Source organism: Salmo salar, chromosome 06 (assembly GCF_965601325.2).
Source record: "Salmo salar chromosome 06, fSalSal1, whole genome shotgun sequence".
In the NCBI taxonomy this organism is placed as follows: Eukaryota; Metazoa; Chordata; class Actinopteri; order Salmoniformes; family Salmonidae; genus Salmo; species Salmo salar.
Window position 1 is genome coordinate 60,168,907 of NC_138296.1, and position 25,590 is coordinate 60,194,496.

General features: G+C 43.0%; 1 protein-coding gene and 1 long non-coding RNA gene across 2 annotated transcripts; both read left to right on the top strand.

The window, feature by feature from the left end:
* Positions 1 to 470: 470 nt before the first annotated feature.
* Positions 471 to 24,825, top strand: LOC106607682 (CD109 antigen). The gene is made up of 24 exons (XM_082976159.1): positions 471 to 639; positions 846 to 874; positions 1,420 to 1,659; positions 1,808 to 1,933; positions 5,313 to 5,591; positions 7,852 to 8,028; positions 8,226 to 8,378; positions 10,014 to 10,223; positions 10,315 to 10,502; positions 10,699 to 10,816; positions 11,451 to 11,972; positions 13,306 to 13,524; positions 13,754 to 13,895; positions 14,635 to 14,811; positions 14,898 to 14,979; positions 15,052 to 15,286; positions 15,389 to 15,542; positions 17,411 to 17,601; positions 18,455 to 18,610; positions 18,749 to 18,814; positions 19,470 to 19,603; positions 19,805 to 19,961; positions 23,494 to 23,596; positions 23,702 to 24,825. Exons 1-24 carry the CDS (start codon positions 471 to 473, stop codon positions 23,893 to 23,895), a joined length of 4,221 nt encoding a protein of 1,406 aa, XP_082832285.1. The 3' UTR covers positions 23,896 to 24,825.
* LOC145879874 (uncharacterized) lies at positions 4,319 to 4,940 on the top strand. The gene is made up of 3 exons (XR_014392702.1): positions 4,319 to 4,412; positions 4,558 to 4,696; positions 4,831 to 4,940. It is a non-coding gene; the product is annotated as an uncharacterized LOC145879874 (long non-coding RNA).
* Positions 24,826 to 25,590: the final 765 nt, after the last annotated feature.

Below are 25,590 nucleotides of genomic sequence, written 5' to 3' on the forward strand. Positions count from 1 at the left end.
ACTACAAATTTCCAAACGTAAAAATATTGATTGAACAAGAACATGTTTTAGGAAAGAAAGGTTTTAAGTGAGGTGTTTTTTTTCCTTTGATATGGTTGGTGGAGAGTATAATATGTATTCTCTGGGGACAGAGTAGGTGGAGTTACTTTAGAACATGTCTGAAGACAGTCACTGAAAGGACTTGGTTCCATTGATTAGTGAAGCACTTTGGTGTGTTGTTAATGCAAATGGAGTGGTTTCAAGTGTTGGGGTTTCTTGGATTATTTGTCGTTTTCAGTGGAGCCCAGAACACACCAAGGTATGGGGAAAAAAATGGTACTTCAAAAGTATTCTAGACAAATGCATTTGCAATCCTATACTTTTTCCATTATTGAAGATGCTATACTTATTTGACGTTATAGAGGATTTTTTTTTTTAAATTGCCTCCCCTATTTTCAAAGTTCGCCATCCTCTTTTCTTTCAGGCCCAGCATGGCCCCCAGCCCTTCATACCTGATCTCTGTTCCGAGGGTGCTACGGCCTGGTGTCCCCATCACACTATCAGTCACTATCCTCACCAAGGCGGTGGAAGTCCAAGTCGTTACTGAGATTATTAATGGTAATAATACTGTTGTCACAGAAACAACCATAATTCAAGGAGGTAAGATATTATTTTCAACTCAACTTTTAATATTTCTATAACGGTTTATACGGTAAATATTTGCTTAAAATTTATTTCACACGCCAAGCAGCAACCTTGACATTTCGCTATAATGATGTTGTATTTATCAGTGCATTAACTCAATTGATTATGACTCAGTTGATGATAAACATCCCTTTTTTCTTTGTTCCATTTTCTTCATACAGTTTCTACTGAGCTGCTGGTTCTGTCACCGGTAAGTATTCATTTTTCTGAAATGCATAATGTGTACGCTTATACAATATAAAAACAATTCATTAAATAAAAGTAGCAATTAGATGTCAAAGCTATCATCTATACATGGTATGAATGAAGATACACATTTACATTTTATAGTGGCAGTGATGTTGTTACCATTTTGGTTACTTGAGTTGTATTCCCCCTTTCAAAGTAGAGACAGTATTTTTTTTATAGTATGTGCTGTTGATCACAGTATTGCTGGTCACAGGCACATAGAAAACTCCTCTTCAGTTTTGGTATTCAACTCTGAGGTCCCACACCATCATTCCTATAGAGAGAGGCTTGGATCAGGTGTATCTTTTGTGTCAGGTATAGCATAACAAAAATGGGTTATTATAAACCACCACAAACATGACAAAGTAAGTCACGTTCGAAATATCACCGTCCACCATTGTGTCTGAGATAACAGTACTCATTAGCCTTGACTCGTGTCTGCCAGAATACTTCTTCTTCCTGACCCTCTTTGACCTTTGACCTATTCTTCCATTCCCCCCTCTACAGATCCCTGACAGTGAACTGAACTATAGGCACCCCTACACGCTAGTGGTCAAGGGCTATGACGGGATGGGCAATATGGTGTTCACCAACTCTACGGTCCTGCGTTTTAACCCCAAAAGCTCATCCACGTTTATTCAGACAGACAAGGCCAACTACGGGCCTGGGCAGGTTGTGAAGATCCGGGCAGTGTCCATTTACCCAGACGGAAAGCCATATAAGGGCAAGATAGATATTATCATTAAGGTGTGTGTTACTGTTACCATGTCAAGTGGGTATTGTATGAACATTCAGTGTGGAAGTGATAGCAGGTGGATGGAATGGAAACTTGAGATATGAAACTATGATGGCCAGTTGATCATTCTCATTTCCTTTTATGAACGCTGTGAGCCAGGATCCTAAGGCAAACATGATCCGGCAGTGGTTGTCATTGGACAGTGTTCTGGGTGTTCTGTCTAAAGAGTTTCAGCTGTCTAAGAATCCATCCCTTGGCAAGTGGACCATTGTGACTTCTGTCAATGTAAGTCCTCTTAAAATGTGAAGGACTATGCTAACGTTTTGCTGCTCAAAACATTGAGGGGTTATTATAGCTTTATTAAGGCCTTTCAGGGTGATGCAGGCTATATATTTCTTGTTGGCGATATTCCATCTTGTTAACAGATGGCCTTGGGGCTTGAATGTGTTTTTTGTCTGCAAATGTTTTCATCTTCAGGAATAATTGACACTAAATACTCATAATAAATGAGTGTTATTTAAAAAAATGTGTCTTCACTGAAACGTGTCTTCTGCGAACTATTACACAAAGACAGCCCCCCCCCCCTCATGTTGTTTTACTCAAGGGAGAGTAGATAACTACAACAAAACTGTCCAGACGTTTTAAAAGTCTTCCTGTAGGAGGGCTAGAAACAAGCAGTACATAGTTCATTGTGCTGAAATGTGGTCACTTCTCACATTTTCTCTTTGTCTCGCAGGATGTTGTGAGTGAAAACCAATTCAACGTGGAACATTATGGTAAGATCGCTTACATCAACGTTACATCATTGTTAAGCTTAGGGCTCCTGTACCTTTTCCATAAGTTCTGGTTCCTCCCTATATTGTTCAGAACAACGGTAGATGACCCACCAGGTGTACTCACTGACTCTCTCTCATTTTGAACATGACTAAAGCTGAACTATTTACTCAGATATTAAAGTTAAGCTAATAAGCTATACATTTGCCATTTACATAAACCAAACACATTCAATATGGTACATTTAGGTTGTAACTAAATAGGCTGCAATTGAGCTGCATAGCATTTACTTGTTTTGTACTTCAATATACACTATATATGCAAAAGTATGTGGTCACCCCTTCAAATTAGTGGATTCGGCTAATTCAGCCACACCCGTTGATGATTCGAGCACACAGCCATGCCATCTCCATAGACAAGCATTGGCATTAGAATGGCCTTACTGAAGAGCTCAGTGACTTTCAACCTGGCACTGTCATAGGATGCCACCTTTCCAACAAGTCAGTTCAGCAAGTTTCTGCCCTGCTAGAGCTGCCCCGGTCAACTGTAAATGCTGTTATTGTGAAGTGGAAATGTTTAGGAACAACAATGGCTCATCCGCGAAGTGGCAGGCCACACAAGCTAACAGAACGGGACCACCGAGTACTGAAGCGCGTAACGTGTAAAAATCGCCTGTCCTCAGTTGTAACACTCACTACTGAGTTCCAAACTGCCTCTGGAAGCAACATCAGCAAAATAACTATTCATCGGGAGCTTCATGAAAGGGGTTTCCATGGCCAAGCAGCCGCACACAAGCCTAAGATCACCATGCGTAATGCCAAGCGTTGGCTGGAGTGGACTAAAGCTCAGCACCATTGGACTCTGGAGCAGTGGAAATGCGTTCTCGGGAGTGATGAATCACGCTTCACCATCTGGCAGTCCGAAAGATGATTCTGGGTTTGGCGGATGCCAGGAGAACGCTACCTGCCCAAATGCATAGTGCCAACTGTAAAGTTTGGTGGAGGAGGAATAATGGTCTGGGGCTGTTTTTCATGGTTCGGGCTAGGCCCCCTAGTTCCAGTGAAGGGAAATCGTAATGCTACAGCTTACAATGACACTCTACGATTCTGTACTTCCAACTTTGTGGAAAGAGTTTGGGGAAGGCCCTTTCCTGTTTCAGCATGAAAATGCCCCATGCACAAAGCGAGGTCCATACAAAATGGTTTGTCAAAATTGGTGTGGAAGAACTTGACTGGCCTGCACAGAGCCCTGACCTTAACCCAATCAAACATCTTTGGGATGATTCGGAATGCCGACTGCGAGCCAGGCCTAATTGCCCAACATCAGTGCCCGACCTCACTAATGGCTGAATGGAAGCAAGTCCCCCCAGCAATGTTCCAACATCTAGTGGAAAGCCTTCCCAGAAGAGTGGAGGCTGTTATAGCAGCAAAGGGGGGACAAATGCCAATAATTTTGGAATGAAATTTTCGACGAGCAGGTTTCCACGTACTTTTGGTCATGTAGTGTATCTTGAATAAAAATACACATTTGAAAAGCATTTGCTGAGGTTTGTGTGTGATTGTAATCGATTTCAATGAATGTTCTTTGTGTTTGTTTCAGTGCTGCCCAGGTTTGAGGTGTGGATAGAGGCTCCCAGTGTCCTTCATCATGATGATACTCTCTGGGGCATGGTCACTGCTAAGTAAATCAGTTTGATAATGTTTTACCTTATGGTTTGAACAAGGCTATGTGTTTTGTGCACACATACTTGAAGAAATAGTGTCTTATAAGCCCATATGGGCTGGGCGCGAAATGGTGTATAACACTGAAAATTCAATCAAAACTATTTGGTTCAGATCATTTGAAGGTCCCACTGCAGCAAGAGGGATTGTAATCTACTCCCTCTCTATCTCACAGATACATGTATGGGAAGCCTGTGCGAGGTCACATGAACATAACCTACTTGCATCATTTTCATGGCATCAGTGTGAGTTCTGATGATCATAAAGAGGTAAGTTTGCCCCCCCCCCCCCCAACATGTAATTTGTAGTTTTAGTCTTATGAATCAAATAAGGGATCCTGTTGACATTTGAATGACATTCATGAAACCTGAAGTGGAGATCTCTGATGATTCAGTGTTTGTCATTTTTATACAGATTCACGGCTCGACGGAGTTCTCTTTCGATGTGCCTGACTACCAGGTCATGTATAAACGATCTGCAGACAACATGTATGAGGATTATGAGAACGATGAGTTTCTTACCATCATAGTTTATGTCACAGAGTCCCTGACAGGTAATCATATCGTTATTTCAAACCATATAAGTTAGATTCTGTACACTCATTTCTTATTGAGAAGGAAGAATAACGCTCTCATTCAGAGTCGACTGTTACTGATCTATAGAATCTGCTGTTTGTTGATTTTTAAGGACTGACCTATCACAGCACTATGGAGGTGGGTGTGGTTAAATGTAGATATAACCTTGCCTTCCGTGGATACCCCAGCTATATAAAGCCCTCTTTGAACTTCACCGCTGAGGTAAGCGAAAGTACAAGTCTATAGAGTATTGTTCAGTTGCGTGGGTGTGGAAATAAATGGTAATCTTTCCATGACAAAACATATCGGCGCAGCTCTGACAAAAGTAGATTAAGTAGCTTTTTCACGTTTTGTATTATTACGCCTGTTTTCATGCAGCGTAATCAGTGATATATGAGTAGGGCATTGTTTCAGACTACCTTTTATCAATGCCATGGAAACAAATGTACTACTATATGTGTTTGTGCCATACCCAGGACCTGCAGAATGCTGTTCCCTACTACTCCAATTGTCATCACAGAAAACAATAGAAGTCATTATGATCTTTAGAGTATGGATGTCATGTCCTGAAACACAAACCCCTTGTTCTTGCAGCTGAAAATATCCACGTACAACAAGTGGCCCCTGACTCGAGAGGATCAGGGGAAGACTGTTACAATCTCCGTAACACAGCAAAGGCACAGTCCGTGGAGCTGGAAGTTGGACGACTTGGGGTTAATGCTGCCTCGTGTGTTGCTGAACTCTACTGGTCCTGGCCTCCCTCCAATGCCAGATGAGATACCGGTCCAGACAATGGTTTTACCTGTGCCTGCAGACGGGGTCATCCCCATTCACATACAGCTCTCAGATAAGGTGGCAACACTCACTGTAGATGTAAGTGGCCTTTCAAAATGACTGTTTCAAAATCACTGCCAACTTCCAACAATGTACAGTATCTCTCTTTGTATTTAACTGTACCTGGGTTAGGTACCGCAGTACGTGGTCAAAATGAAGATATCATCATTTGTGATAATATTTCATACTTTTTAGGCTTCATTCAAGGACAGCTATAAGATGCTACAGGTCTATAGCAGCTACAAGTCCCCCAGTAAATCGTACCTGCAGATCCAGAAGTCCAGTTTATCTCCACAGGTAAATCTCACAGGGATGGTTAAGACATCCAGTGATTAAATGCATGTTACCAAACGACTTTGTTCCTCCTAGGAGATTGAAGGAAGTCATGCTGAGACTGAGGCCGTAGATGTCATAGATGTGTGAGATGCTTTAGGCTTGAGCACCTTGCGCTAAAAATGGACCGTTTCATAAACGCTAGCAACATGGCGAGATTCTCGTGATATACACTGCTCAAAAAAATAAAGGGAACACTTAAACAACACAATGTAACTCCAAGTCAATCACACTTCTGTGAAATCAAACTGTCCACTTAGGAAGCAACACTGATTGACAATAAATTTCACATGCTGTTGTGCAAATGGAATAGACAACAGGTGGAAATTATAGGCAATTAGCAAGACACCCCCAATAAAGGAGTGGTTCTGCAGGTGGTAACCACAGACCACTTCTCAGTTCCTATGCTTCCTGGCTGATGTTTTGGTCACTTTTGAATGCTGGCGGTGCTTTCACTCTAGTGGTAGCATGAGACGGAGTCTACAATCCACACAAGTGGCTCAGGTAGTGCAGCTCATCCAGGATGACACATCAATGCGAGCTGTGGCAAGAAGGTTTGCTGTGTCTGTCAGCGTAGTGTCCAGAGCATGGAGGCGCTACCAGGAGACAGGCCAGTACATCAGGAGACGTGGAGGAGGCCGTAGGAGGGCAACAACCCAGCAGCAGGACCGCTACCTCCGCCTTTGTGCAAGGAGGAGCAGGAGGAGCACTGCCAGAGCCCTGCAAAATGACCTCCAGCAGGCCACAAATGTGCATGTGTCTGCTCAAACGGTCAGAAACAGACTCCATGAGGGTGGTATGAGGGCCCGACGTCCACAGGTGGGGGTTGTGTTTACAGCCCAACACCGTGCAGGACGTTTGGCATTTTCCAGAGAACACCAAGATTGGCAAATTCGCCACTGGCGCCCTGTGCTCTTCACAGATGAAAGCAGGTTCACACTGAGCACGTGACAGAGTCTGGAGACGCCGTGGAGAACGTTCTGCTGCCTGCAACATCCTCCAGCATGACCGGTTTGGCGGTGGGTCAGTCATGGTGTGGGGTGGCATTTCTTTGGGGGGCCGCACAGCCCTCCATGTGCTCGCCAGAGGTAGCCTGACTGCCATTAGGTACCGAGATGAGATCCCCAGACCCCTTGTGAGACCATATGCTGGTGCGGTTGGCCCTGGGTTCCTCCTAATGCAAGACAATGCTAGACCTCATGTGGCTGGAGTGTGTCAGCAGTTCCTGCAAGAGGAAGGCATTGATGCTATGGACTGGCCCGCCCGTTCCCCAGACATGAATCCAATTGAGCACATCTGGGACATCATGTCTCGCTCCATCCACCAACGCCACGTTGCACCACAGACTGTCCAGGAGTTGGCGGATGCTTTAGTCCAGGTCTGGGAGGAGATCCCTCAGGAGACCATCCGCCACCTCATCAGGAGCATGCCCAGGCGTTGAAGGGAGGTCATACAGGCACGTGGAGGCCACACACACTACTGAGCCTCATTTTGACTTGTTTTAAGGACATTACATCAAAGTTGGATCAGCCTGTAGTGTGGTTTTCCACTTTAATTTTGAGTGTGACTCCAAATCCAGACCTCCATGGGTTGATAAATTGGATTTCCATTGATTATTTTTGTGTGATTTTGTTGTCAGCACATTCAACTATGTAAAGAAAAAAGTATTTAATAAGATTATTTCATTCATTCAGATCTAGGATGTGTTATTTTAGTGTTCCCTTTATTTTTTTTAGCAGTATATTTACTCTAAGTGATGAACCAAACTTTGATTTTCTGAAGGTTGATGTCCCGCTCCAGTTGACACTTCAGAGCAATTTCCCATTGAAAGAGTTTCACTACCTGGTAAGTACCTCAAGCAGTTTACCTGTCATATAATGATACCCTAAAAGATTGATCTTCAAGTTAATCTCATCAGTTAGTATCCAAAGGCCCAGCATTCTTCTCTTGTCTCCCCTGTTTTCAGGTGATGTCCAGGGGACAGGTGCTGTCTTCTGGAACAGGCAGCTCTTCTTCCCTCACCCTGACCCCACAGGAGTCCTGGGCTCCCTTGGCCTGCATTGTCGTATACTGTGTACATTCCGATGGAGAGATCTTCAATGATGCACTGCATGTTCCCATCGCCCAAGATCTAAAGAACAAGGTAGTTGCCATCCGTTGTTTTACTTTGAACATTTGCTGCGCCAGCTCAAGGTGCAGATTGAGACCCCCGCTGCCCTTCATCATATCTCTAAACTGAATCGTTGGAATAAGTAACAGTTAACCTAGCAGTGTAGTCATTCATGATCTTGACTGTGATATTCTGCCCCAGTATATTGTGGTGTGACCTCTCTCTGGCAGGTGTCTCTGAGCTGGAGTGAGGACAGGGCCAGGCCTGCTGATGAGGTGTCTCTCAAGGTGTCTGTTGCTGAGCCCGGTTCACTGGTGGGGATTCTGGTGGTGGATAAGGCAACACGCTGGCCGCGCTCACACAATGACATCACCAAGGACATGGTGAGGAAGACCAATGTTGTAAAAGGGAAAAAAAACAGCCTATAAACATGCGTGAACTTGACTGCCACAGAATTCAGTTAATATAAGGAAAATGTATGTAAGCAGATACTTACTGTTTTGAAAGACATTGTTTGTTTCACAAAAGAGTGCGATCCATTCTGTAACCTTGGGCTAGATAGTACCACTGATGACACAGGGATGGGCAACTTTGTTGGGGGGTGGGGGCCACAAAAAATATGAATTTACCCACATCCATACCCACACATGCAGTCAACTGATTTGTGCAATCAATCCAACTGTGCAGTTAAACTACTTAACTCTCTTAAATAAATGCATTATACCAGTAGCCAAGGCCAGCCCAAGCTTTTTGTGTGTGGGGGGGGGGGTCCCCCATCTCGCAGGCAAAACATTTTACTGGCCCACGTCTTTTTATTTAACCTTTATTTAACTTGGCAAATCAGTTAGGATCAAATTATTATTTACAATGACGGCCTAGGAACAGTGGGTTAACTGCCTTGTTCAGGGGCAGAACGACAGATTTTTACCTTGTCAGCTCGGGGATTCGATCTAGCAACCTTTCAGTTACTAGCCCAACGCTCTAACCACTAGGCTATCTGCCGTCTTGAAGGCGGAGATTTTTCCTGCAATTCTACACATTTTGCCACAGGGCAGAAAGAAAATGTTGCAGTTTTAAAGTAAGTTTACTGCAATTCTACACATTTTGCCATGAGGCAGAGAGAACATTTTGCAACTGTATAACACATGGCACGCAATTCTACTCATTTTGCCATGGGGTAGAGACATTTTTGCAGTTTTTAAGCTAATGTCTTGCAATTCTACACACTTTGCCATGACTTATGCCATGTTAATATTACATCTGAGTGAGAAGGACTAACAAAATCAATGGGGGCCCTCTGGAGGTCAGGTTCCCAGGGAACATGCACGGTTGGTATTCGGCCAACTTCAATACAAGTTTAGATAGTCTATCCAGCTAACACACCAATCAAAAAATTGTTAGCTGACATGGTTCATTGAGTGACTGTCAATAACTGACATAACATGAGAGAAACTACTGATGCATAACCACATTTCTAAATTGCACCTTGTGTATTCTACTATTGTAACTCTCAACAGTAAGTTGAGACCCAAATTGTTTTTTTTATTGTTGTTTCAACCCTCTTCTATCCTCTCCTCCTTTCCTTTCTTGTCCTTCCTCATCCCCCTTTCAACAGTTCATGGATCTGGTAACAACAACAAATATTGTTGTTGTTGTTATTTGGAAATTGAGCCGCGGGCCTACAAAAGGGGGGAGCTTTTCGTTGTTTTGTGGTTCCCTACAGCTTTTCATTGTCTGACTTTAATGTGCACCTCACATATTTATTTATTTTATTTATTTCATCTCAGGTAGGCCATTTTACATGATATAATATCCCGTGCAGGTACACCTATGAAACACTTTCTATTGCCCCCACCCAAGTATCGGTCAGGTGTAAACGAAGTCACTATGAACTGTCTGTTTTGAACCTGACCAAACAGGTTTTAACAATGCATTATATTTTTGTCTCTAGATGTTTTGTTGTGCTGTGTAGGTTGTAACAGTAGGAGGCTTTAGTGAATGCTGGTGTTTTTTCTCAGGTGCTGGAGGAGATGGCAAAGTACGGCAGAAAGACGACAGGCGACATGAGAATGGGAGATCCCTACTCCATCTTTACGGTGGCTAGCTGTGACTTTGACAGGCATATCAGATGCCATAACACCATCACACATACTGTATATCACATTCCTTGGAAAATGTGCATTTTTCATATGTTCTTTGTGATTGTTTCCTACATCCCCAGACATCTGGCATCATGGTTTTGACAGATGCCAAGTTGGAGAAGATGGGGGAGCAATTGAGACCTCAATTCCGTAAGCTCAGATATAAATACCCACAAAGCACATTGTGATTCCAGTACACCTATGTGCAGTATTTGTCTTGGCTGTATTAACCCCTGTGTTCCCTACAGCAGGGGAGGGAATCCAGTTGCTTGGAGATGAGGGGGATGATATGGAACAGGAGGAGCAGGAGCCTCGGGAACGCAGGGACTTCCCTGAGACCTGGCTGTGGCTGGACACCAACACAGGGTGATGGACAGGAACCATGGTCCATAATACATACATACATACATACATACATATACACACACACACACACACACACACACACACACACACACACACACACACACACACACACACACACACACACACACACACTTGAATTAAATATGCATTAATCCTACTCTTATTGACAACAGGCATTTCATTGTCTTGGTCACAGGGATTCTACCACAGCTGAGTTCCCTCTGACTTTACCGGACAGCATTACTACCTGGGTAGCCACTGCCTTTGTCATGTCTGCTGATCTGGGCATAGGCATCATTGAGACCCCTGCAAAGGTACTGCACTATACCCTTTAGAAGAAAAGGAAAAGCTGCACACTCTAATAGCTCCGATGCAGTAACTTTTCCTGTACTATATCCTCACACACGCCCTGATCTGCATTGTTGGCGCCGTACGAGTCATTGTTCATTCCCAGATAGACTTACTCTACTCTTCTTTACTTTACTCTATGATACTCTATTCTTCTTTCATGTCCGATACTCTACTCTACTCTACTTTCTTATACGATACTCTACTCTACACTACTCTACTTTCATCTCTGGTACTCTACTCTACACTACTCTACTTTACTCTACTTTCATCTACTCTACCCTTTCATCTTCTCTACTCAACTTTCATCTACGATACTCTACTCTACTTTCATCTACTCTACTCTTCTATACCCTTCTCTTCTCTACTAAATCTACAATACTCTACTCTACCCCTCTCTACTCTACTTTCATCTACAATACTCTACTCTACTTTACTCTACTCTACCTTCATCTACTCTACTTTCATCTACTCTACTCTACCCTATCCTTTTCTACTCTACTTTCATCTACAATACTCTACTGTACTCTACTCTTCTCTATTCTACGTTCATCTACGATACTCTACTATACTCTTCTCTACTCTACTTAAATCTACAATACTCTCCTCTACCCTACTCTACTTTCATCTCCGGTACTCTACACTACTCTACTTTACTCTACTTTCATCTACTCTACCCTTTCATCTTCTCTACTCAACTTTCATCTACGATACTCTACTCTACCCTTCTCTACTCTACTAAATCTACAATACTCTACTCTATCCCTCTCTACTTTCATCTACAATACTCTACTCTACTTTACTCTACTCTACCTTCATCTACTTTACTCTACTTTACTCTACCCTACCCTTCTCTACTTAAATCTACAATACTCTACTCTACCCTTCTCTACTCTACTTTCATCTACGATACTCTACTCTACTTTACTCTACTCTACTTTTCTCTGCTTGACTCTACCATCCTCTCCTCTCCTTTGCTCTCCTCTCCTCTCCCTCTTGTGTTTTCAGCTCACAGTGTTCCAGGACTTCTTTCTGTCCTTGAATCTACCTGCTTTCATCATCCGAGGAGAGCTGCTGGTCGTGGAGGTCACTCTCTTCAATTACCTCGAACAGGATCTCGAGGTGAGCTGCACTGTCTGGCATCAATGTGCCTCTCAGATGTCTCTGGCATAGCCACTTTGATATTATTTACTGTGTTGAGAATCCCTCACTACAGTCAGTGGTGTAAAGTACTTAAGTACAAATACTTCAAAGTACTACTTAAGCTGTGTTTTGGGGTATCTGTGCTTTACTTTATTATTTATATTTTTGACAACTTTTACTTTTACTCCACTACATTCCTAAAGAAAATAATGTACTTTTTACTCCTTACATTTTCCCTGACACCCAAAAGTACTCATAACGTTTTGAATGCTTAGCAGGACAGGAAATGTGTCTAATTCACGCACGTATCAAGAGAACATCCCTGGTCATCCCTACTGCCTCTGATCTATCAGACTCACTAAACACAAATGCTTCGTTTGTAAATGATGTCTGAGTGTTGAACTGTGCCCCTGGCTATAAGTAAATAAAAAATCAAGTTGTCTGGTTTGCTTAATATAAGAAATATTTAATGATTTAGACTTTTACTTTTGATACTTAAGTACATTTCAAAGCAAATACTTTCAGACTTTTACTCAAGTAGTATTTTACTGGGTGACTTTCACTTTTACTTCAGTCATTTTCTTTTAAGGTATCTATACTTTTACTCAAGTATGAAAATGGGGTACTTTTTCCACCACTGACATCTGTACATCTAACAGTATTATTTCCTTTTTTGACACATTCACCGTAACATATTTAAGCAGTAAGGCCCGAGGGGGTGTGGTTATATGGCCAATATGCCACGGCTAAGGGCTGTTCTTAAACACGACGCAACACGGAGTGCCTGGATACAGCCCTTAGCCGTGGTTTATTGGAAATATACCACAAACACCCAAGGTGCCATATTGCTGTTAAAACTGATTACCAATGTAATTAGAGCAGTAAAAATAAACGTTTTATCATACCCGTTTTATACGGTCTGCTATACCACGGCTTTCAGCCAATCAACATTCAGGGCTCGAACCACCCAGTTTACAATTACAAATAGAATCCTGTAATGGAGTTGCAGCCAGAACAAGAATGAACCAGTTTAGATGTTTACATGCTAGAGGTAACAAATCATTGTACCTATTAATCCAACAGGGACCTATCCCAGAAATATCACTCCCCTCTATGTGGAGCAGGACCCTAGACAATCCATTTATCATAGTTCTAATCTGTAATACTGTTACGGGACAAACATTTGGGGGTAAAGAACAGTTTGTTTTACCTCTAAATACATTCCATGTCTTTTGAGAAGCGTGTAATGTGATCTGGGCGACTTCCCTTTCTTCCCTTTCTCTCTTTGTTTGCTCTTATTCTCCACTTCCAGGTGATGGTGATTGTTTCCCAGAGTGACTCGTTTGAGTTTGTCTTCCCGGACAATGAGGGGCTCTCTATGGCCAGTACACGTACTGTGTCAGTGGGGAGTCAGAACGGAACCTCTGTCCTATTTCCCATCAGGCTACTGGTCCTGGGGGAGATCCCAATCTCGGTGGAAGCCAAATCGTCTGTGGCCTCTGACGCCGTCCGCCGGATGGTTCTGGTCAAGGTACAGGTCACAAGTTTCACTTTACTTTGATAAAACGTACAAGTCAGCGAAAGCAATTCATTTTTCTCCTTATTGGAGTATCAAATGAATTTGTTAGTTATTTCAGCTCAAACACACACATCTCGTTCTTCTAAACTTCTTCAAAGAACTTTTCAGTCTCACCCAGTTTGTATTGCATATTATTGTTTCTTTGTGCGTAATCATTTTTTCATCCGTGTTGTTTTGGTAGCCTGAAGGATTTGAGCAGTCTTTTTCGAAGACCATGTTTCTGGAGCTGGTGGGGTCAGTGAAAAGCCTTTCCAGGGAAGTGGCGTTTACCTTCCCTGCAGATGTTGTGGAGGGCAGTCAGCGAGCACAAGTGACTGCAGTCGGTATGTAAACACATCCAGCTTGGCCTCTTCCACTCCAGTCACAAGCTAGTGACCCCAAAACTCATTTTCGATGGTCTTATAACGAGCATAGTCACAATATATTAGACCTTTTTATCACCACTTTACCCCTATAAAATGTCGAAGTGAACTCTTTGAAAACACGGAGAAAGAATGTCAAGCAAAGACAAAGCCTTAAACACGTTGAATCATACATTTCCGTGGAAAATACTGACATGTTTGGCAACGTTTCTTTCTCTTTTTATGGTCAGCAGCTGTGTGATTGTTTCCTTACCCTTCGGAGAATGGAATCCTAAAGAGTGCTGCATCTGTCACTCTAGTCAACCTGTCAATCTAGCAGGCTACTTTGGATGCTTGTGTTTGTTGTCCGGTAAACATGCTTGCTGTTTAAGTGGCAGCTCTTTTAAATATGTCAGGGAAGAGCAAGTCTGGTTGTTACTTGTTAGGCTAATTGTCTGTCACCATATTAAAAGAAAGCCCTTTTTTATTTATTTTATTTTTTATTTTTTTTACACTTGTTAAGCTGTCACCACGTGGGCTCCTTTGGATGTTGACAGGCCATAGATATCTTAATCAATTGTTAGTGTTCTAATTCCTAATTCTATGGGATGAGCTGTCTCAGTCTGGGGATGCATTGTGAGAGTTAGACCAAGATGTAATTTCTCATGGTTTCTCTCTGGTTTCTGTCGTCTTTTCTTCATTTTCTTTCTTGGTGGAAAAGGTGACATCCTTGGACCGTCCATCACGGGCCTGGAGTCCCTCATCCAGATGCCTTCTGGTTGCGGGGAGCAGAACATGATCCACTTTGCTCCCAACATATATGTCATCCAGTATCTGACCGCGTCTGGACAAGCTGACCACGATACCTTGATTAAAGCCACGTCTTACATGATGAAAGGTGCTAATAATACCAACTCATGCCACTGAGCTGAAATGTGTATGATGAAGATGAATAGTTAACCTTTTTGTCTCTCATCAATGTAGGTTATGAACGTGAACTGTCCTACCAGAGAGATGACGGTTCCTTCAGTGCTTTTGGGGATAGTGACTACTCTGGAAGCACATGGTGAGAAAACTTGGCTTGTGGTTGTGTGTGTGTGTCTGTCTGTAACCCTGTATTCATGTTTTCTCTCCGAAGGCTCTCTGCGTTCGTACTGAAGTGCTTCCTGCAGGCGAGGCCCTTCATCTCCATTGATGGGAGAGTGCTGGTCAGTACCGCCGCCTGGTTGGGGGCCCAGCAGGGGAATGATGGGGCCTTCTTGGAGCCTGGCCGGGTCATTCACACTGAGCTCCAGGGAGGCCTGGATGGCCCTGTATCTCTCACAGCCTACGTTCTCATGGCTCTACTGGAGGATGACATCTACAAGGTGGGAGTCATGCTACCGTTAGATTCTGTGCTACAGTATTTGGTTTGTTAAATCTCTGTGGTTGACGTTTTCTCTGTTTCTATTATTCAGAAGATGTATGCGAGCCAGGTTTCCGGGGCCCTGATGTTTTTGGAGACCAGGCTTGCTCTAGGCATCTCCAGTAACTACAGCCTGTGTCTGGCCACCTACGCTCTGACCCTGGCCAACAGTGAGAGTGCAGAACGAGCGCTGGCACAGCTGATGGGACGAGCAGAGATGAAGGGTAAACACTTGGGGAGTTGGATGGGGATGGATGAGACACCTCTTTACAAGGTGCTGGTTATATCTAAAAACATTTCAAGAGGAATTTAGAAAATGGTTATTTCTTGATTAAACTTTCTTGATTTCTGCATGTTTAATAGTTTGTTATTCTATATACAGTTGAAGTCGGAAGTTTACATACACCTTAGCCAAATACATTTAAACTCAGTTTTTGACAATTCCTGACATTTAATCACAGTAAAAATTCCCTGTCTTAGGTCAGTTAGGATCACCACTTTATTTTAAGAATGTGAAATGTCAGAAAAATAGTAGAGAGAATGATTTACTTGAGCTTTTATTTCCATTCCCAGTGGGTCGGAAGTTTACATACACTCAATTAGTATTTGGTAGCATTGCCTTTAAATTGTTTAACTTGGGTCAAACATTTCAGATAGCCTCCCACAAGCTTCCAACAATAAGTTGGGTGAACTTTGGCCCATTCCTCCTGACAGAGCTGGTGTAACTGAGTCAGGTTTGTAGGCCTCCTTGCTCGCACACGCTTTTTCAGTTCTGCCCACAAATTTTGTATAGAATTGATGTCAGGGCTTTGTGATGGCCACTCCAATACCTTGACTTTGTTGTCCTTAAGCCATTTTGCCACAACTTTAGAAGTATGCTTGGGGTCATTGTCCATTTGGAAGATCCATATGCGACCAAGCTTTAACTTCCTGACTGATCTTGAGATGTTGCATCAATATATCCACATCATTTTCCTCCCTCATGATGCCATCTATTTTGTGAAGTGCACCAGTCACTCCTGCAGCAAAGCACCCCCACAACATGATGCTGCCACCCCGTGCTTCAGGGTTGGGATGGTGTTCTTCAGCTTGCAAGCCTCCCCCTTTTTCCTCCAAACATAACGATGGTCATTATGGCCAGACAGTTCTATTTTTGTTTCATCAGACCAGAGGACATTTCTCCAAAAAGTACAATCTTTATCCCCATGTGCAGTTGCAAACCGTAGTCTGGCTTTTTTTATGGCGGTTTTGGAGCAGTGGCTTCTTCCTTGCTGAGCGGCCTTTCAGGTTATGCCGCTATAGGACTTGTTTTACTGTAGATATAGATACTTTTGTACCTGTTTCCTCCAGCATCTTCACAAAGTCCTTTGTTGTTGTTCTGGGATTGATTTGCACTTTTCGCACCAAAGTACGTTCATCTCTAGGAGACAGAACGGGTCTCCTTCCTGAGCGGTGTGACAGCTGTGTGGTCCCATTGTGTTTATACTTGCATACTATTGTTTGTACAGATGAACATGGTACCTTCAGGCATTTGGAAATTGCTCCCAAGGATGAACCAGACTTGTGGAGGTCTACAATTTTTTTCTGAGGTCTTGGCTGATTTCTTTTGATTTTCCCATGATGTCAAGCAAAGAGGCACTTAGTTTGAAGGTAGGCCTTGAAATACATCCACAGGTACGCCTCCAATTGACTCAAATGATGTCAATTAGCCTATCCAGAAGCTTCTAAAGCCATGACATCATTTTCTGGAATTTTCCAAGCTGTTTAAAGGCACAGTCAACTTTATGTATGTAATCTTCTGACCCACTAGAATTGTGATACAGTAAATTATAAGTGAAATAATCTGTCTGTAAACAATTGTTGGAAAAATGACTTGTATCATGCACAAAGTAGATGTCCTAACCGACTTGCCAAAACTATAGTTTGTTAACAAGACATTTTTGGAGTGGTTGAAAAACGAGTTTTAATGACTCCAACCTAAGTGTATGTAAACTTCCGACTTCAACTGTACAGCGCAAGCCTTGTCTTCTAGATGTTGTCGTTGTTGATGTAGTTAATTTGTGTTTCCCACCATTACTTCCTCTGTTTGCAGACAGTGTTCCATCGTGGAGTTCATCAGGCGTAGGGCTTTCTGAGTCATGGCAGCCGCGCTCCGCAGACATCGAAATGGCTGCCTACCTGCTGCTCTCCCTCCACAAGCTATCCAGGCTGGAGGAGGGCTTCAGCCTCATGAAGTGGCTCAGCCAGCAGAGGAACTACTTGGGAGGATACAGCTCCACACAGGTAAGGAAGGAAGGGTCAGTCTCTGATCCCATATCAGCAAGGCTGGTTCAGAACATATGCATTTCAAGGGTCAGTGACGAAACCCAGATCAGTTAGACTGAAGAAGCATTTAAAGGGTCAATCTCTGAGTCCAGATCAGTTAGGTTGACTCAGAGCATACTGCATTCCAGTTTCACTGAATATAACCAAAAGGAACATTCACAAAACCCAAAAGAACAATCCTCTAGTTTAGTGTCTATGGAGCCTGTTCTGTGTCAGTCACAGGGATTGAAATGAAGTCCCTCAAGTACTTTGAGGCACGTTGTGATAAAATGTACCACTTTACCCAAAATCCCACCATGGACAGAGTTAGGGTATAACAAGATATTAGGGACCCCAGTGAAGATAGCAGTAAGGATCAACAGGCTGTATTGAGCTGGCATGCAGCTACTCGTAGAGCTGGAGAGAGGATAACAACAACCAACCGGGAAGAGGGAATAGCTGCTCTGTCTGTGTCAAATCGTTAGGGAGACTGTCTTTGGCTGGCTGGGCTAAAAGAAAAGTTATTGTAAGCAGCCCAGTCCGTGCTCAGACACTCAAACAACATCCAAAGCAAAACCAGATATTGGTTTCATTCTGTGGGAATTGGCATTCATTTATTGAAAGGGTTTTTCAAAAATGGCCTCTTCTTGCCTCCACATGTGGAAATTAAGTCTAGGGCTGTCCCAAATGGTACCCTATTCCCCTTCATAATGCACTACTTTTGACCAGAGCCCTAGGGCCCTGGTCAAAAGTAGTGCACTATATAGGGAATAGTGTACCATTTGGGACTCAACCGGAGTCTAGCTGCTTTATTGTCCCTTTCTCTCCTCAGGATACAGTGATTGCCCTGCAGGCCTTGTCTGAGTATGCAGCCTACAGTGGGTCTCAATTCATCAATCTCCACATTACAGTCAACACAGCACCCTCAACCACAGTGGCCAGCTTCCACATAAACTACACCAACTATTTGCTATACCAAAGCCGAGAGGTAAAATAAAAATATCCCCATTCAAATAAATATCTAAATCTATCTGCCGATAAAGAACAAAGCAGCGCATGATTCTCCAGGTTGGTGCCCCACCTTAGTGATGATGTTGCAACCGATCGCTGTGATTTTACATTTCAGATCGAGACAGGAAGAGAGGTACGCTTAACGGTTTCTGCCAAGGGCCAAGGATTCGCTCTGTTTCAGGTACCGATAATCTTAAATGTACTTGATGTCATGTCTGCCAGCATCAATAATCTCAATAATGAAAACCTGTCACCCTGGTTTTACGATCATAATAGTAACCCCACCGAGCAATGTTGCGTCAGTAAGAGATTACATGACATTACAGACAAAAGCTAAGCCACCCTGGTTGCTGGGCTATTGTGGTATCCACATGAACACCATGACATAGAGGTTGCCAGTGCCTAGAACATTGTAATTATCAAGGTACAACACATGAAAACAAAATGTTCAACTGCTGCGAATTATTACCCAGCCTCCTGCATCATACCAATGATTAAACTCATATCAAAAGGATAAGAAATAACCAAAATATATAGTAAAAATGTCCACTTTGCAGTGTTATTGAGTACAACATGCTGCCACTGTCCGATTGTGTCCCAGGGAGTTTATGGTGGAGCCTCCTGCTGGAAAGTGGCCTGTAGTCTCAGTCTTCTTGACCTGTTTTCATCTCTGTGAATGAGCTGCAACAAATCAGCCCCTAGTCATTTTGAAGAAAACATTCTGTCTGTCAGTTAAACAATGGAAATGAAACTTGCCTGTAAATTGTTTTGATTTTCCTGTCCTTTATTTATATCTCTCAAATGATTTGTTTCTCTCTTTCTCTCTCTCTCTCTAGATTAATGTGTTTTACAATTTAGAGAGCAGAGGGTTGTCACGGAAATGGAGAAACACTGCACAGGAGGCTTTTGATTTGCACATAGAGTTGTTTGACACTAACATGTACTACATCCACCTTTACATTTGCACAAGGTAAGGGTTAGGGTCTGGCTTGGTAACACACATTTACAACTTAAAAATGAAAAACAGGAAAGAAAACTCTGTTTTTCGATCGCCTGCTGTTAAGTAAGACAGATATTGGAAAGGACCACATGGTCTGGCGTGCCAGTATGCTACTAAAAGTTTAATACCTACCACGTTTGAGACAGCTATTTATGTATTTTTCTCTTCCAGTCTGTTGGAGGGCCAAGGCATTAATCAGACTGGCATGGCCATTCTAGACGTGGGCCTTCTCAGTGGCTTCATCTTGGCTCAGGATGGCATCGAGACCAACGATGTGGTACGGAGAGTGGAAACGCCTTCGGGGAAAGTCATCCTCTACCTGGACTCTGTAAGTGTTACTATTACACACACATATATATATATATATATATATATATATATATATATATATATATATATACACACACATACGTACGTACGTACGTACGTACGTACGTATGTATGTATGTATGTATGTATGTATATATATATATATATACACACACACACACACACACACACACACACACACACACACACATATATATATATATATATATATATATATATACTGCTCAAAAAAATAAAGGGAACACTTAAACAACACATCCTAGATCTGAATGAAAGAAATAATCTTATTAAATACTTTTTTCTTTACATAGTTGAATGTGCTGACAACAAAATCACACAAAAATAATCAATGGAAATCCAATTTATCAACCCATGGAGGTCTGGATTTGGAGTCACACTCAAAATTAAAGTGGAAAACCACACTACAGGCTGATCCAACTTTGATGTAATGTTCTTAAAACAAGTCAAAATGAGTCTCAGTAGTGTGTGTGGCCTCCACGTGCCTGTATGACCTCCCTACAACGCCTGGGCATGCTCCTGATGAGGTGGCGGATGGTCTCCTGAGGGATCTCCTCCCAGACCTGGACTAAAGCATCCGCCAACTCCTGGACAGTCTGTGGTGCAACGTGGCGTTGGTGGATGGAGCGAGACATGATGTCCCAGATGTGCTCAATTGGATTCAGGTCTGGGGAACGGGCGGGCCAGTCCATAGCATCAATGCCTTCCTCTTGCAGGAACTGCTGACACACTCCAGCCACATGAGGTCTAGCATTGTCTTGCATTAGGAGGAACCCAGGGCCAACCGCACCAGCATATGGTCTCACAAGGGGTCTGAGGATCTCATCTCGGTACCTAATGGCAGTCAGGCTACCTCTGGCGAGCACATGGAGGGCTGTGCGGCCCCCCAAAGAAATGCCACCCCACACCATGACTGACCCACCGCCAAACCGGTCATGCTGGAGGATGTTGCAGGCAGCAGAACATTCTCCACGGCGTCTCCAGACTCTGTCACGTCTGTCACGTGCTCAGTGTGAACCTGCTTTCATCTGTGAAGAGCACAGGGTGCCAGTGGCGAATTTGCCAATCTTGGTGTTCTCTGGCAAATGCCAAACGTCCTGCACGGTGTTGGGCTGTAAGCACAACCCCCACCTGTGGACGTCAGGCCCTCATACCACCCTCATGGAGTCTGTTTCTGACTGTTTGAGCAGACACATGCACATTTGTGGCCTGCTGGAGGTCATTTTGCAGGGCTCTGGCAGTGCTCCTCCTTGCACAAAGGCGGAGGTAGCGGTCCTGCTGCTGGGTTGTTGCCCTCCTACGACCTCCTCCACGTCTCCTGATGTACTGGCCTGTCTCCTGGTAGCGCCTCCATGCTCTGGACACTACGCTGACAGACACATTTTTGTAGACATTTTTGCAAAATAAATACATAACTGAAACATCACGTTTACATAAGTATTCTGACCCTTACTCAGTACTTTGTTCAAGCACCTTTGGCAGCGATTCCAGCCTTGAGTCTTCTTTGGTATGATGCTACAAGCTTGGCACACCTGTATTTGGGGAGTTTCTCCCATTCTTCTCTGCAGATCCTCTCAAGCTCTGTCAGGTTGGATGGGGAGTGTCGCTGCACAGCTATTTTCAGGTCTCTCCAGAGATGTTCGATCGGGTTCAAGTCCGGGCTCTGGCTGGGCTACTCAAGGACTTTCAAAGACTTGTCCCAAAGCCCCTCTTGCGTTGCCTTGGCTGTGTGCTTAGAGTCGTTGTCCTGTTGGAAGGTGAACCTTCGCCCCAGTCTGAGGTCCTGAGTGCTCTGGAGCAGGTTTTCATCAAGGATCTCTGTGTACTTTGCTCCGTTCATCTTTCCCTCGATCCTAACTAGTCTCCCAGTCCCTGCCGCTGAAAAACATCCCCACAGCATGATGCTGCCACCACCATTCTTCACCGTAGGGATGGTGCCAGGTTTTCTCCAGATGTGATGCTTGGCATTCAGGCTAAAGAGTTCAATCTTGGTTTCGTCAGACCAGAGAATCTTGTTTCTCATGGTCTGAGAGTCCTTTAGGTGCCTTTTGGCAAACTCCAATTGGGCTGTCATGTGCCTTTAACTGAGTAGTGGCTTCCGTCTGTCCACATAAAGGCCTGATTGGTGGAGTGCCGCAGAGATGGTTGTCCTTCTGGAAGGTTCTCCCATCTCCACAGAGGAACTCTGGAGCTCTGTCAGAGTGACCATTGGGTTCTTGGTCACCTCCCCAATTGCTCAGTTTGGCCGGGCCACCAGCTCTAGGAAGAATCTTGGTGGTTCCAAACTTCTTCCATTTAATAATGATGGAGGCCACTGTAAACTTGGGGACCTTCAATGTTGCAGACAATTTTTTTGTACCCTTCCCAAGATCGGTGCCTTGACACAATCCTGTCTCGGAGCTCTACAGCTCCTGTCTCGGAGCTCTTCGACCTAATGGCTTGGTTTTTGCTCTGACATGCATTGTCAACTGTGGGACGTTATATAGACAGGTGTGTGCCTTTCCAAATCATGTCCAATTAATTAAATTTACCACAGGTGGACTCCAATCAAGTTGGAGAAACACCTCAAGGATGATCAATGGAAACAGGATGCACCTGAGCTCAATTTAGTGTCTCATAGCAAAGGATCTGAATACTTAAATACATACATAAATAAGGCATTTCTGTTTTTTATTTTTTAATACATTTGGAAGAATTTCTAAAAACCTGTTTTTGCTTTGTCATTATGAGGTGTGTGTAGATTGATGAGGGGAATATAAAAAAAATCTCTTTTAGAATAAATCTGTAACGTAACAAAATGTGGAAAAAGGGAAGCGGTCTGAATACTTTCCAAATGCCCTGTATATATCCTCACCACTTCCCCTCCGTGTAGTGTTTGTCTCTGTGTGGTGTGAGGTGTATCTTCTCCTACTGTACTGTGTGGTGTGAGGTGTATCTTCTACTACTGTACTGTGTGGTGTGAGGTGTCTCTTCTACTACTGTACTGTGTGGTTTGAGGTATCTTTTACTACTGTACTGTGTGGTGTGAGGTGTATCTTCTCCTACTGTACTGTGTGGTGTGAGGTGTATCTTCTCCTACTGTACTGTGTGGTGTATCTTCTCCTACTGTACTGTGTGGTGTGAGGTGTATCTACTACTGTAGTGTGTGGTGTGAGGTGTATCTTCTCCTACTGTACTGTGTGGTGTGAGGTGTATCTTCTACTACTGTACTGTGTGGTATCTTCTAGTACTGTACTGTGTGGTGTGTCTGCCGGTTCATGTAACAAGACCATCAAGACAATATACCCTGTGGCATCTCTCGTTCCGACAATGGCGAGGAGGAAACATATCCCATATTGAGATAGATCTTGAAACTCTTGATTTACACAATTATTGTTATAGGTACTCATTATAGATATGGAGGCCTTGGAAACAGTGGTCAGAAGTCAAAACGTGTGTTACATGACCTCCAAGTTCACTGTTCAGCAGGGAAACCACCTCTCGTTTTATTCTCATGTTGACTCCCTCCTCAGGTGACAACAGAGGAGATGTGTGTGAAAATCCCTCTAGTCATGGACTTCAAGGTTGCCAACGTCCAGGATGCAACGGTTCTCATCTATGATTACTACGAGCCCCGTAAACAACACTTAAGTTTCAACACGCATTCGAAATGAGGGCATGAGATTACCTGGTGGACTTGTGCCTGTAAACTAATTGTTTCCTTTCTTGTCTCATACCAAGGGAGGAAGACGGTGAGGACATACCAGTCCTATTGGAGGTATGACATGGGCGCCTGCTCATTCTGTGGGGAAGACTGCAGCCAGTGTAAAGGACAGATGGCCTATGTGTCTAACAGTGTGTCTGTCTCCCACCATTGCCACCATGTGGCCACTCTCGCCTATTCTCTTATTGTCCTCCTGGTCTGTAGCTTGTAAAAGACATCTGTATAGACTTGTTATACCATTTGGTTGTTTAATAATAAGTAAGTGGAAACTGATTTAACTGAATAGGTTGGGGAAGTGTGAGGTATTTTTTCTCTCAATCGAGGTTTTATTAAATCTTGCTCTGCAGTGTATTTTGTCTTAGGCATCTCAAAGTCATGCACTGGAATGTTTGTAAATACTGTTTAGAATTTTTTTATTGGACTTTTAAGTGAAATATAGATAGAGGTACCAGAGCGCAGAACATTACAGGCATATTATGCATTTATTTGAATTCTTCCTGTCATCACTTTTAAGGCATTCATGAAAAGTACAATATAGCATTTCACAATTAATATAATGACTGACTGTCACAACCTGATATGTCTTCATATGTTGGGTATGATCGTGTACAATGTAATATAAAGTCTGTTGAATAAAGAGAAAGACACTCTGAGAGCAGACCGACTGACCTGAGAGGAGTTGAGAGCAGTATAGTAATACAGGTGTAGGATCTTAATTTGATCACCCTGTTGTTGCAGGAAATGTCCTGCACAGTAGGAAATGAAAACGTGTAGTATGTTCAAGGTTTAAAAAGGCTTCTAAAGTTTAATTTCCACTTAAACATGTCAGACTTGATTTGCCCTAACTAAAAATGTATCAACCCCTACAAAAATATCCAGTCATTATAATCCACACAATAATTCACATTTCCTGTTGCTGCAGGATTATTTTCCTGCTGTGACAAACTGGTCAATTTAAGATTCTACACCTGTATATACTCAAGTGGCTGGCAACTGGAAACGGCAGAACAAATCGGACAACAAATAGCACCTCCAGCCTCTCATGCAGACCTTTTTGAAGTAAATGACACAGTATGCATTGGCGCATACTCTCCGGGGAATACTCTCTGGGAAATCCTTTACGGGGAATACTCTCCGGGAATTACCCATTATAGAAAGAGTGGGGTTTTAAAGATCCAATGCAGCTGTTTTGATCTCAATATTAAATAATTTCTTGGTAACACTTAAGTACCTTACTGTGATTGTTTTCAATTAAATGGTTAAAAAAATAAACAAAAATGCTTCTTAGCAAAAAGCTATTTATCAAGCAAGAATATTGTTAGGACTGTCTGAGAGTGGTCTGAGTGACCTAATTTGAGGAGCCTAATTGGAGGGATATGTAACCTGAAAACTAGCTGTTATTGGCAGAGGAGGGTAAACTCTCTTTGTTATTGGCCTATTAACTTATACCACCTGTTGATGTCGCCAGGCGGTCCAAAACCCGACCCATGCAAAACAAGCTGAAATTTCAGGCAGTCAGTCAAACAGCTCTTACAATAAAAAGGGCATTATCATCATTTCACAGTATTATTCCAATCTCATAGTATGGAAATATACATGAAACACAGGAAATCACGTTTTTGACCCTTTTAAAGAAAATATTGACCCATTTTATGTTGTTTTGTGCATCTCTGAGCTATGTTCTATCGATTCCTGGCGTCATTTAAATGTTTTCATGTGTGTCTGAGCTAGCCGTTTAAGCAGGCAGAAATACAGCTGGTATGACAAGTTTTGCTCACTGTATTTCTGCCTGCTTGAATAGCTCAGATAAACATGACATGACAATGGAAATCGATAGAACATCGAGATGCACGAAAACAATATAACATTCAAAACGGGTAAATCTTTTCTTGAACACAACCAAGCT

Bases quoted from the DNA above. Each gene is read 5' to 3' on its own strand.
- LOC106607682 (XM_082976159.1), top strand. From the start codon at position 471: ATGGCCCCCAGCCCTTCATACCTGATCTCTGTTCCGAGGGTGCTACGG. The intron at 14,980-15,051 runs GTGAGAAAACTT...TTCTCTCCGAAG, and splicing joins GACTACTCTGGAAGCACATG to GCTCTCTGCGTTCGTACTGA. The intron at 15,543-17,410 runs GTAAACACTTGG...CTCTGTTTGCAG, and splicing joins GGGACGAGCAGAGATGAAGG to ACAGTGTTCCATCGTGGAGT.